This window comes from Pseudorasbora parva, chromosome 16 (genome assembly GCF_024679245.1).
Source record: "Pseudorasbora parva isolate DD20220531a chromosome 16, ASM2467924v1, whole genome shotgun sequence".
Classification (NCBI taxonomy): domain Eukaryota; kingdom Metazoa; phylum Chordata; class Actinopteri; order Cypriniformes; family Gobionidae; genus Pseudorasbora; species Pseudorasbora parva.
Window position 1 is genome coordinate 41,642,571 of NC_090187.1, and position 13,604 is coordinate 41,656,174.

Genomic DNA, 13,604 nt, shown 5'->3' on the forward strand with positions numbered 1-13,604 from the left:
TTTAAACTTTGGTCTGGGAGTGGGACGGGATAAGATTTCTTTCTATGGGAGTGGGACGGGACAGGAGTGAATATCCACTCCTGTGTCATCCTCTAATACCAACCTTTCTGCCGCTGCCTCAGAAGACGTAGTAGTTCGTGGTGGCTACATATTGTCATGTTGTAAGTAAGACAACATCTCTATTGAAAACCCCCTCTGCATTGCTGTCGTTGTTGTTTTCAGGCGTATAAAAAGAAACCAATGCCAATTTTACGAAAACATAAGAGTGCCATGGGACAGTCAATCATTTAGATCAGATTCCAATTGGACACACAAATAATTGGATTGGACTGATGGTGTGAACAATCTTGACTATGTGGTTTTGATCCATATGTGTTTTTGTACCTCAGGTGTCCACGTTGAAGAAGAAGCAGAGGAGGAAGAGGTAGATGCCTCTCTAAGAGGGAGACTACTCAGTTTGGTGGAGAAGGTGAGGAACCTTAGGAAGAAAAAGGAGGAAGAGGAACCAGAACCAGAGGAAGAGCCCAAACCTAGTGAGTGAATGTAGTAAAACATCTTGAGAAGGTTGTTCAGATTTATCTTTTCTCATGGTTGCACCGCTTTCCTCAACTATAGATCAATATTTCACGTAGCTGTGTGCTGGTCTAATGTTTCTGGACGCCATTTTATTCCTCAGGTACTTTACAGGAGCTGATATCCCACACAATGATCCACTGGGCTCAGGAGTCCTTCATACAGAACCCTGAGCTGGTGCGGCTCATGTTCAGTCTTCTCCACCGGCAGTATGATGCACTGGGAGAGCTGATCCGTGCCCTGCCGAAAGCCTATGCCATCAACGCCGTGTCCATACAGGACACAATGGACCTGTTGGAGTGCCTGGGTCAGATCCGCTCCCTGCTCATCGTCCAGATGGGCCCGGAAGAGGAGAGGCTTATGATCCAGAGCATTGGGTGGGTACTTTAAATGACTGCTGAGCGGATACAGTGCATACAGTGCTTGACATCTCAATCCATATTTGATGTATCCTGCAGTTCAAAAGTTTGGGTTGGTAAACTTTTTAAGGTCACACTTTGGATTAGGGTCCAGTTCTCACTATTAACTTTGACTTTTGCCTCAATAAACTCCTAATTAATACTTATTAATTGTTTATATTGTTGTTGTTAAGTTTAGGTATTGGGTAGCATTAAGGGATGTAGACAACATGTCCTCCAACCAATACGCCTATATAGGTCGTTTGTCACTTCCTTGAAATACGACCCATATGAGTGTTTACTAAAGTTGTGCCCCTATCGACAATATTTTAATTAATTAAATACGACGCACAGGATCGTATTCTAAAGTTGTGCTCCTATTGACAGTAGGGGACTTTCATTTTAAAGCATTTTTCCCTTTTATCTGCTTAATATTTCAGGTTTTGCATAGCTCAGTTGGTAAAGCATTGCACTATACATCAACAACATGTGATCATGCGATCGTGAGTTCGATCCCAGGGAACACATGTGCTCATAAAGTGTGTATGCACTATAAATCACTGGGTAGGTTTAGGGATGGGGTGGGTGTAGTTGTAAATTAAAAAAAATATTTTTCCTAAATGGAAATATGACAAATGGTGGTAAAAAGTCCAGACATTGCATTAAAATGAACACGCATTTTGATTGGTAACAACAGTCATACGTCAGTTCATGACGTCAGACGTAAGTTCAGCAGAACAAAGAAACAGGTTTGGAACAACTTGAGGGTGAGTAAATGATGGTTGAACTATCCCTTTAAGTGTCACATGATCCTTCAGAAATGATTCTAATATATTCTGTGCAAGAAACATTTCCCTAGCATTATCAATATCCACATCATGCGTGGTATTTCAAATGCAGTTTGTCTCTTGTCTCGTAGGAACATAATGAACAACAAGTTGTTCTACCAGCACCCTAACCTGATGCGCGCGCTGGGCATGCATGAGACCGTCATGGAGGTTATGGTCAACGTGCTGGGAGGTGGAGGAGACTCTAAGGTGCTTTCCTTTTTTTGTTATACACATACTGAACATTTAAAACTCTGTAATTAAAACTGATACATTTTTTTTCTGTCTATAGGAAATTCGATTCCCACAAATGGTGACAAATTGCTGTCGCTTCCTGTGCTACTTCTGCAGGATCAGCCGTCAGAACCAGCGCTCCATGTTTGACCACCTCTCATACCTGCTGCAGAACAGTGGCATTGGACTGGGTCGGTTTCATTCTTCACACCAAGAATAAAAATTATAACAATAACTATCTTAGCGTCCACACTAATGCACAATGGATAAGGTGGATTCTGATTGGCTGATGTTTTTTCTGATGTTTTTGTCATTAATTACCTGGGGGGGAAGTCATTCTGACAGTGATCCCCATGATATCATAGAGCTGTGTTGTTATTGTTATAGCTGTGATGTGGACTTCCCTGTTCTCATAGAATTAGAGTGATCATTAAAATGTAAAGTATTGTTATATAATTATTGTTATAGTTGGTGTGAACATGCCTTTAGTATATTGCAACACTTTAAAGTAATGTTTTCCGAGCCGAGGTACAGTACACAAGAGTTTCATGCTCTTGTGTTGTGCAAGTTTTGTTGGCTCTGAGCGTGGCATTGACCATAACATTGACCATAACATTGACCATAACATTTTTCTTGAACGTCTTAAATGTATGGTAGGTATCCAGGCCAATTCAATACAGTGCTTTGCGTCTTAACTTGAGAATAGGACTTTTTCTGTAAATTTGGGAAATATTTCCTCATTATCTGCTCCTCTTTCGTGTGGTGTGCCTCAGGGATCCGTTTTGGGACCTTTATTGTTTTCCCTTTATATACTTCCTTTGGCCTATTACCATTGCTATACTGACAATTCTCAGTTTTACCTTACAGTAAGGCTTGATACCACTATCATTCATTCATTCCTTTTTAGGGATGCGTGGATCTACTCCTCTGGATGTCGCTGCTGCGTCCTGCATTGACAACAATGAGCTGGCGCTGGCTCTTCAAGAGCAAGACCTTGAGATGGTAATGCTCAGAATCAGAACTAATTTTTGTATTTATGCTATTGTGTTACAGGGCATTTATAATGTGCCACTGCATAAAAATTAATTGGTTCATTGTGTTACTGAGGTGGTGACATATCTGGCTGGCTGTGGCCTTCGGATGTGCCCCATGCTGCTCTCTAAAGGCTACCCTGACATAGGATGGAATCCAAGTGGAGGAGAGCGATATCTAGACTTCCTGCGCTTTGCAGTGTTTGTAAATGGTGAGCATGTTTAGTGTAATTCTGTCTCTGACTCCTGTGCTCGGAGGCATTCATAATTAAACGTTGTGTTTTTGTCTTCTTCTGCAGGTGAGAGCGTAGAGGAGAACGCTAACGTTGTTGTTCGTCTGTTGATTCGTCGGCCTGAGTGCTTTGGCCCCGCACTGAGAGGAGAGGGTGGCGCGGGTCTGTTAGCTGCCATAGAGGAGGCCATTAAGATCTCTGAGGACCCTGCCCGAGATGGGCCAACAACTAAAAAGGACAGACGTTTCATGTAAGATGCTTCAGTGAAACAAAATGCTTGAATTTTGCTTTTCATTTAGACAGATTGCCATTAAATCAGTATACATTATGAATATGTGTGTATATGTATATGTATATGTGTGCGTGTGTGTATGTGTGTATATATATATATATATATATATATTTTTTTTTATATATATATATATATATATATATATATATATATATATATATATATATAAAATTTAATTTTTATTAAATCCCTTACTAAATCCCTTGTGATTGGTTCACAGGTTTGGGGGGGAGGAGCAGCAAGAGGAGAACAGAGTGCATCTTGGAAATGCTATCATGTCATTTTACTGTGCACTTATTGACTTGCTGGGTCGTTGCGCTCCTGAGATGCATGTAAGTATAACAACTTATTAATTTACCTGTGAAGTCTATGACAAATATTATGTATGTACAATACATTATTATTTATATATGTTTTTAAAATAAATATTTTATTCTCACCAAAGCTACATTATTTGATCAAAAATACAATAAAACAGTAGTATTGTAAAATATTATTACAATTTAAATTGTTTTATCGTAAAAATGTCATTTATTCCTGTAATCAAAGCTGAATTATCAGCATCGTTCAGTCTTCAGTGTCACATGACCCTTCAGATATCAGTCTAGTATGCTGATTTGCTGCTCAAGAAACATTTCTGATTATTATCACCGTTTAAAACACTTGTGCTGGTTAATAGTGATATAAATTGAAAGTTTCAATCTTTTTTTAGCATCATCTTTACTGTCACTTTTGATCAATTTATTTCATCACTGCTGATTAAAGGTATTAATTTCTTTAAAAATGTCTTCTTGAGGACTTCAATTTTCAACCTGTTCTGTACCCACAGTTGATCCAAGCCGGTAAAGGTGAAGCTTTGAGAATCAGAGCCATCTTGAGGTCTCTCGTGCCCATTGAAGACCTGGTGGGAGTCATCAGCCTTCCTGTTCAGATCCCCACCTTAGGCAAAGGTACAAAAGAGAGCACATCCTTCTTATTTTAATCTTTTTTTTTTAGTCTTTCCTACTTTTTAGGTGAAAACAGGCCTCCGTAAAACTCACTTCTGCATAATTATCTCTTGTTTTTTCTTTGATACATTTCATAGATGCTCAGATCGTTGAGCCAAAAATGTCAGCAAGTTTTGTGCCAGACCACAAAGCCTCCATGGTGCTTTTCCTGGACAGAGTGTACGGAATTGATAACCAGGATTTCCTGTTGCATGTGCTAGAGGTGGGCTTCCTGCCCGATATGAGAGCTGCAGCCTCTCTAGATACGGTGAGCTCTTAATATTTCATCATCACGTCTTTACCTTTTGTAATATTATATAATATAATAACACTGTGATCTTAAAAGGTTAGTTCACCCAAAAATGAAATTTATGTCATTAATTTACACACCCGTAAGACCTCCGTTCATCTTCGGAACACAGTTTAAAAAGATTTTTTATATTTAGTCCGAGAGTGTATTCAAGTGGATGCACACTATACTGTCCATGTTCAGAAAGGGAATAAAAACATCATCAAAGTAGTCCATATGAGACATCAGTTAGTTAGTTAGAATCTCTTAAAGCATTGAAAATACATTTTGGTCCAAAAATAACAAAAACTATGACTTAATTCAGCATTGTCTTCTCTTCCGTGTTCCTCAAATAAAGATTCAAACTGTTATGAATCAGCGTATTGATTCATGATTCGGTTCGCCAATGTCACGTGATTTCAGCAGTTTGGCATTTTGGCATGTATCAATGCGTTCAAATCTTTATTTGAAGATTGAAAACTAACCCGGAAGAGAAGACAATTCTGAATAAAGTTGTAGTTTTTGTTATTTTTGGACCAAAATGTATTTTCGATGCTTCAAGAGATTCTAATTAACTAACTGATGTCTCATATGGACTACTTTGATGATGTTTTTATTCCCTTTCTGGACATGGACAGTATAGTGTGCATTGACTGCATATGCTCTGGGACTAAATATAAAATATCTTAAACTGTGTTCTGAAGATGAACGGAGGACTTACGGGTGTGGAACGACATTAGGGTGAGTCATTAATGACATCAATTTCATTTTTGGGTGAACTAACCTTTTAATATCGATGTTCCTCCAGTTGGCGTTTAGCACCACAGAGATGGCTCTGGCTTTGAACCGTTACCTGTGCTCAGCTGTGCTGCCTCTGCTCACAAAGTGTGCCCCGCTGTTTGCTGGCACTGACCACCGTGCTATCATGATCGACTCTATGCTGCACACCATCTACAGACTCTCCCGTGGTCGTGCGCTTACCAAGGCCCAGCGGGACGTCATCGAGGACTGCCTTATGTCTCTTGTCAAGTTAGTTATTCACTCCATACTGACATCTGTATTAGAAACGCTAACTTACAATATTAGAGCTAATAAAATAATATTTGTGAATTGTAGGTATCTGCGGCCATCTATGTTGCAGCATCTGTTGAGAAGGCTGGTGTTTGATGTGCCAATCTTAAACGAGTACGCCAAGATGCCCCTAAAGGTATGCAAGTATTGTTATTTTAATTAGTAGCAATGATTTTTGTTTTGTTAGAATTCTTATCATCGTATTTTTGTGCCAGTGTACTTCATCTGTTCGTGTTTCGTTTTAGTTGCTGACCAACCACTATGAGCGCTGCTGGAAGTATTATTGCCTGCCGAATGGATGGGCAAACTTTGGAGTCACATCAGAGGAGGAGTTGCATCTCTCTCGCAAACTCTTCTGGGGCATCTTTGAGTCCCTCGCACACAAGGTTTGACAAGCACAGACATGTCTCAACAGATGAATTCTTATAGAAAAATGAACACTTACATTCTTGCCATCTCATCTCTGTAGAAATTTGATGCAGAGCTGTTTAAGATCGCCATGCCCTGCATCTGTGCCATAGCGGGTGCCATCCCTCCAGACTATGTGGATGCTAGCTATTCATCTATGACTGAGAAGAAAGCATCTGTCGATGCTGAGGGAAACTTTGACCCCAAACCAGTGGAGACAACCAAGTGAGAAAATTCAATCTAGTATAGTTTCAGACTGAAGCACAGATCTTTTCAATAACGTGCATTTGAAAACGCAACATGGGCCAACCAGCTTCCCAAATTTGTAATTATGTCAGAATAGAAGCTTTAAATGTGCAGTAAGTTATTTCTGAGAAACATGTTGATATTTGCAACATAATATTTCAATGATACTCAAAACTGTCCTGTACTATAGCTAACATTAAAATATCAGCATATCTTGGTTCTATGAAACGTAGCAAAACTCCCTCTCTCTGCTCTCCAATCATGATTGGCCCTACTGCTGATCGCTTACTGCACCTTTAAGCCGTCAAAATAAAATCTCTCTCTCTTTTGTCCTTCGCTGATCAACGCAAAGAATCATTTTAAGGGAGTCATTAAAAGATTTGTATTTGAATTAATAACTCTAACTGAACGATTATGTTTCTTTTTTGTTTCTTTGCAGCACCATCATTCCTGAGAGACTTGATGGCTTCATTAACAAATATGCTGAGCACACGCATGATAGATGGGCTTTTGAGAAGGTTAGTATCAGCACTTGTACGCATTTGTGAAAGCAAAATTGATTGTAGGCTTGAGAATAGGCTTGTAACCTTCTGTTTCCATCTTCCAGATCCAAAACAACTGGACGTATGGAGAGGTCCTTGATGAGAACGCCAAAACTCACCCCATGCTGCGGCCGTACAAGACTTTCTCTGAGAAGGTCTGAATGGATCTTCTTTGAAGCGTATCTTTATTAAATCCTTCCTATTGGCTTTGTTTTGACAGTTCGCTGTCCAAAATCATGGTTAGCTTCACTCTTGTATTCTCTCTCTAGGATAAGGAGATCTATCGCTGGCCCATTAAAGAGTCCATCAAGGCCATGCTGGCATGGGAGTGGACTCTGGAGAAAGCCAGAGATGGAGAGACTGAGAAAGCCGAGGTGAAGACCACCAGGAAGATCTCCCAGACTGCTCAGGTAATAAAGAGATGGATCAAAGAAGATGTAAATTGCATGTTTGATGAACCCAATATCCATACCTATATATCCGTCTCCTGCAGGCCACCTATGATCCCAGCCAGGGATACTCTCCCCAGCCAGTGGAGCTGACAGGCATGGCCTTGTCCAGAGAGCTGCAGGTAAATGATTTATAATCATTCAGGATAAGACATTCAGAAACTCTAGTGATTGATTCATTCCTCATGTTTCCATCTGTTCAGTCTATGGCAGAACAGATTGCTGAGAATTACCATAACACCTGGGGCCGCAAGAAGAAGATGGAGCTACAAGGCAAGGGTATGATCCTTTATTTTGTTCACCGTACGACCGCACAAAATAATGTTCATATCATAAACTATACCAGCCCGTGGACTATCTCCTAGTTTTTGTGTGTTTTTGTGTTCATAGGTGGTGGCACCCATCCTTTGCTGGTACCATATGATACGTTGACGGCCAAAGAGAAGGCAAGAGACAGAGAAAAAGCCCAAGACCTGCTCAAATTCCTCCAGTTGAATGGATATGCTGTTACCAGGTAAAACAAAAATGCCTTACAACAAGAATTAAATAATGCTGTCCTTTGGTGTTATAGGTCTCATTAATCATGAGAAAGTCTGTAAACTAGACATTTATTTTACACACAAATATATGTTCACATATATTGTAAAATGTTTAGTTCCAGTCCTTGATCTTGATTCTTAGCAACCACTCTTAGGAACGTAAACATATGTTTGTTCTCATTGATATTGTTCATTGAAGCTTGCTGTTTATTATGTGAGAGAGATTGCGTGAGCGAGGTTATTACCTGCATTTAGATACAGCATTTTCCTTCATGTCAGTCTTACGTTTATAACAAAAAAATCTGTTTGATTTACAGCTCTAGTCAAAGCATTTGTCTTGTTCCGTGTTCACAAGTTTCAGTCCTTTCAATATAAAAGATTTCGCTACCGAGTGACTCACTCATAAAGACTTTGCCACCATCTAATGCTGTAATAATTTAATTTCTACTGCTGTTCACAGTCAGGGACAATTTTTTCAGTGGAGGGAAGGCTTTTAGTGTGTTTACTTCATGAAAGTTGCATTGATACATCATTTTGCCTGTAATATTTATATTGTTTTAACTATTGTATATATGCTAGCAGTAAGGTACAAGAGAACCTAACAACGCTCTTTAGCTGTGACTTATTCCCGATACAGAGCAGGACAAAGTGATGTCCAGCCTAGGAAAATTGTCATCTTCACCCGTTATTTAAATATAAAGAAAATTGTGTAAAATATTTTATAAGCATATTGCAAAATTGGGAGTCAATTGTTTTATTTGTGATAACACGATGAAACATGCCAAATTGTGTGGACATCACAAAATATTTTAAAAAAATATTTTACAGAAAAAAAGAGTGATTATGTTGTAGTCAGTGTATTTTTTTTTAATGCATTTTTTTTGCATGTAGTTGTAGTTTGCCTTTTTTGCCAAATAATTTATTCGATAGGGGGGCATATTTTATGATGTGTTAAAGTGTTAAAAAAAACATATCATGTTGTGTCTCTTCATGATTTTTCTTCTTTAGGGGTTTGAAGGATATGGAGCAGGAGATTTCCTCCATTGAGAAGCGTTTTGCTTACGGGTTCCTGCAGAAGCTGTTGAAGTGGATGGAGATTGCCCAGGAGTTTATTGCTCATCTTGGTATACATTCACAGCAGTCATTTCTTTCATCTAAAAAAAAACAGTAGATGTTAGTTTGCTCTTGGTGAAGGTGTTTTGGGTGAATGTTCTGTGTGTTTGTTACTCCAGAGGCTGTTGTGAGCAGTGGAAGAGTTGAGAAATCTCCCCACGAACAGGAGATTAAATTCTTTGCCAAGGTGAGACACTTTTGTCCGGAAAATAAGTGACAGAGCTCAGTGGGAATTAGTTGGAAGAGATACAGCCTCTCACACTCTCCTCTTCCTCTTTATATTCTCTTCATGTAGATTCTGCTTCCATTGGTTAACCAGTACTTTAAGAATCACTGCCTGTATTTCCTGTCCACACCTGCAAAAGTCCTGGGCAGTGGTGGTCATGCCTCCAACAAGGAGAAGGAGATGATTGCTAGGTAACTAATGCTACAGATCTTCATTTTTTCTGTGGTACCCTGGTCCAATGGTTCCCAAACCTGAGTACCTCAGCACTGCACATTTTATTTATGTCTCCTTAATCAAACACACCTGATAACAGAACTAATCAGCTTATTCATTAAGGCTGCTTCTCAAACACAAGCCTGCATCCTAGGCTACGACAAATGTGGTCCAAACTACCACAAAATAACAAACTCTTCTAAATTAGCATAGCAAAACATCAAACACTACTAAATCTCTCACTTAACATTAATCTTGCACAAAAAACGTATATAACACTTAAAGGTGCACTATGCAACTTTCCGTCCACTGGAGGGCGCCTTTTCTAAACAAAGGCGTAGTTTGATGACGCAAAGTGTGAGCGCAGTATCTTGGGACATGTGGTCTTCACCTCACAGCCGGTGGAAAATAGGACTCGGGCAGAAATCACGTTCATGGATGCGGTTATTAACGTTACTGTAGTGAAGCAGAGCAGGACCGAGTGTGGAGGAGCTGAGCACGGCCGCTGGAGCGATTGTTACACAAACACACACTGCTCGCGAGCACCGCAACTTTTATTATGACGGGATGGGACACTATTTCCGGACTGTTTCCGGATTCATGAGTATAATGTTAAGCAGCTCTGTTGATCATATTAGATACATTTAAGTGTGTTTAAAATGATGTTCTGACGTTACTCCGTGCGTTCGCTCGGCGCTGCTGTGACATGTTCACACTGCTAAGAGTAAAGTGCTTCTACAGAATAAAACCGAGGGTAACGCAGATGTGACGCGATTGACAGGCGACTCCCTCAAACGCTATGCTGACACGTCCCGGTCCTTGGTTAAAATAGCAATTTTCTCACAATTTACAAATAGTTGGAAACATTTGGGATATTGTAAGTACTCAACTGAACAAAATATATAACACCGGCCTAGTGGTTTTTGGATATTTTACTGCAAAAATACTACATAGTGCACTTTAAATTTAAGCATTTACTTTCCTTTTGAGTGTAATGGCAAAGCATGGCATGGGAAATTGAAATCCCAGTCCAGTTTCAGTTCAATTTAAGTTTGTCTAAATTAAAAGCAGCGGCGTAGCACCAAACTTTGGGCCTTGGGTACAAACCATCTTGCTGGGCCCCCGTACCAAATACCATAGTGATACCAATGGGTGGGGTATTGCATTTTTATCATAAAAACACTTAAAACGTAAACAAAATAAGCCACATTCAGATTAATGGATAGAAAACTACTGATTTACTGACTTCTAAAGGGCCCCTTCAGCCTCGGGCCCAGGGTACTCGGTACCCTTTATCCCCCCAGTCCGACGCCCCTGATTAAAATAAATAAGTTAATAAAACTCCAAATAATTTGATTGAACTAATTAGTTTAATTTAAGTTTACCCAACTCAAACCAATTAATTATTTTGAGCATTAGGATTTACAGTGAGAGAGACATCACAAATGTGCAGTGCTGGGGGTAGAGCTATTTTGATGTACCTTAAAGATTTGAATTTGATTACATGAATGTTTGCAGAAGATGTTTTAATGATGATAGTTTTGACCTGTCACGTCCTCTCTGCTCCTCACACTTCTTCTTGCCTGTGGTTTTCTCTCTGCCCCGTCCTGGAGTATTTTCTCACGGGTCCCCTCATCCTTTTGTTACATTTATTTTCTATGGATCACATTATTTTGCTCCTACTTTTCCATCATCTTGACCTCACCATTTTATTCCCTGTCATGCCATCTCTCTTTCCCAATCCTCCACCCCTCTTTTTTTCTTCTTTTTCTATCTATGTATCTTCTATCTCAGTATCTTCTGTAAGTTGGCCGGTCTGGTGAGACACAGGGTTTCCCTCTTTGGTAAGAATCCTGCATGATGGCCTGATTGCACATTTCATTTTTCCACCGTCTTCCCCTTTTTCTTTAATGTTTCACACCACCGGTACATCCATTCCTAATAGTTCCATTTATTTGCTCCAAGTCCTTGTTGGTTCTTTGAATCTTTTTCTTTCTTTCTTTCTTTCTTTCTTTCTTTCTTTCTTTCTTTCTTTCTTTCTTTCTTTCTTTCTTTCTTTCTTTCTTTCTTTCTTTCTTTCTTTCTTTCTTTCTTTCTTTCTTTCTTTCTTTCTTTGAGTGTTTCTCTAATGATTTGCAGTGCTTTGCTTAAGTTGGTGCATTGTTTGCAGTGTTGGCTCAGTATTTCAGAAGAATATCTGCTTTGGCTTTAAATATACCTCTTCATTCTTTATCAGTGTCATATATTGTAGCACAGTAGCATGTGTTGTAGGCTAATTGTAGGTGAAAGTTTAAGGCCTCTGAATGCTCTGTTTGTGTGTGCAGGCACTGATGCTTCCGCAGTGGTCAACTGCCTTCATATTCTTTCCCGCTCGCTGGATGCCAGGTATGTTTGTTGACCACATCATTCCCTGTGTTTTACTGATATATCACCCTGTACCCCAAGACTGGTTTCCCACAGAAGCTAAGCAGGGCTGAGCCTGGTCAGTATCTGGATGGGAGACCAACTGGGAAAACCAGGAGCTGCTGGTAGAGATGTTAGTGAGGCCAGCAGGGGGCGCTCACCCTGTGGTCTGTGTGGGTCCTAACGCCCATTATAGTGATGGGGACACTGGACTGTCAAAGTGCACCGTCTTTCGGATGAGACGTTAAACCGAGGTCCCGACTCTCTGTGGTCATTAAAAATCCCACGATGTCCTTTGATAAAGCTTAGGGGAGTAACCCTTGCATCCTGGCCAAATTTCCACATTGGCCCCCTGTACATAATGGCCTCCTAATCATCCCTCTCTCCTGATTGGCTTCATACTCGGTATCTTCTCCCCCAATCGGCCAGTGTGTGGTGAGCGTTCTGTCGCAATATGGCTGCCGTCGCATGATCCAGATGGATGCTGCACACTGGTGGTGATTAAGGAGATTTCCCCCCTTCCATATGTAAAAGCGCTTTGAGTGTCTAGAAAAGCGCTATATAAATGTAATGAATTATTATTATTATTATTATTTACATCCTTATGGGTTTGGAACAAAATAACTGGGTTAACCCTTTGAGACTTTCATTCATCATTTGAACACAAATGAAGATATTTTTAATGAAATCTGATAGATTTCTGTCCCTCAAGTGAAAGTCTATTCACCCAAAACTCCGGTGCTTCAAATAAAGAGATCAGAACATAAATACATAAACATAAAACATATAAATCGAGCAGTTCATCCAAATCCTCTTTAAAACCACTTTATATGATGAACATATTTATTTTATTCACATGAACTTTGATCATCAAACATGCTTGTCACACAAGAACCAATGAGGTTCATTCTCGTGTTACGCAGCACGATTGAGCTTCAGCTAGAACCAATGAGGTTCATTCTCGTGTTATGCAGCACGTTTGAGCTTCAGCAAGAACCAATGAGGTTCATTCTCGTGTTACGCAGCACGTTTGAGCTTCAGCAAGAACCAATGAGGTTCATTCTCGTGTTACGCAGCACGTTTGAGCTTCAGCAAGAACCAATGAGGTTCATTCTCGTGTTACGCAGCACGTTTGAGCTTCAGCAAGAACCAATGAGGTTCATTCTCATGTTATGCAGCACGTTTGAGCTTCAGCAAGAACCAATGAGGTTCATTCTCGTGTTACGCAGCACGTTTGAGCTTCAGCAAGAACCAATGAGGTTCATTCTCGTGTTACGCAGCACGTTTGAGCTTCAGCAAGAACCAATGAGGTTCATTCTCATGTTATGCAGCACGTTTGAGCTTCAGCAAGAACCAATGAGGTTCATTCTCGTGTTACGCAGCACGTTTGAGCTTCAGCAAGAACCAATGAGGTTCATTCTCGTGTTACGCAGCACGTTTGAGCTTCAGCAAGAACCAATGAGGTTCATTCTCGCGTTACGCAGCACGTTTGAGCTTCAGCAAGAACCAATGAGGATCATTCTCGTGTTAC

General features: G+C 40.0%; 1 protein-coding gene across 4 annotated transcripts in view; it reads left to right on the forward strand.

Moving 5' to 3' along the window:
• Positions 1 to 13,604, forward strand: part of ryr1b (ryanodine receptor 1b (skeletal)) — a 155,333-nt gene that overhangs the window by 72,350 nt on the left and 69,379 nt on the right. For all 4 annotated transcript variants that reach the window (XM_067419066.1, XM_067419067.1, XM_067419068.1 and 1 more), the window contains 25 exons: positions 390 to 533; positions 677 to 950; positions 1,891 to 2,008; positions 2,091 to 2,223; positions 2,940 to 3,034; positions 3,140 to 3,275; positions 3,363 to 3,546; positions 3,809 to 3,920; positions 4,418 to 4,538; positions 4,673 to 4,842; positions 5,672 to 5,892; positions 5,980 to 6,070; positions 6,180 to 6,320; positions 6,404 to 6,567; positions 7,028 to 7,106; positions 7,196 to 7,285; positions 7,400 to 7,540; positions 7,624 to 7,701; positions 7,783 to 7,858; positions 7,970 to 8,093; positions 9,127 to 9,242; positions 9,351 to 9,418; positions 9,527 to 9,648; positions 11,465 to 11,514; positions 11,995 to 12,055. In XM_067419066.1, coding sequence (XP_067275167.1) covers positions 390 to 533; positions 677 to 950; positions 1,891 to 2,008; positions 2,091 to 2,223; positions 2,940 to 3,034; positions 3,140 to 3,275; positions 3,363 to 3,546; positions 3,809 to 3,920; positions 4,418 to 4,538; positions 4,673 to 4,842; positions 5,672 to 5,892; positions 5,980 to 6,070; positions 6,180 to 6,320; positions 6,404 to 6,567; positions 7,028 to 7,106; positions 7,196 to 7,285; positions 7,400 to 7,540; positions 7,624 to 7,701; positions 7,783 to 7,858; positions 7,970 to 8,093; positions 9,127 to 9,242; positions 9,351 to 9,418; positions 9,527 to 9,648; positions 11,465 to 11,514; positions 11,995 to 12,055 — 3,109 coding nt within the window. The remainder of the gene's footprint in view (positions 1 to 389; positions 534 to 676; positions 951 to 1,890; positions 2,009 to 2,090; positions 2,224 to 2,939; positions 3,035 to 3,139; positions 3,276 to 3,362; positions 3,547 to 3,808; positions 3,921 to 4,417; positions 4,539 to 4,672; positions 4,843 to 5,671; positions 5,893 to 5,979; positions 6,071 to 6,179; positions 6,321 to 6,403; positions 6,568 to 7,027; positions 7,107 to 7,195; positions 7,286 to 7,399; positions 7,541 to 7,623; positions 7,702 to 7,782; positions 7,859 to 7,969; positions 8,094 to 9,126; positions 9,243 to 9,350; positions 9,419 to 9,526; positions 9,649 to 11,464; positions 11,515 to 11,994; positions 12,056 to 13,604) is intronic.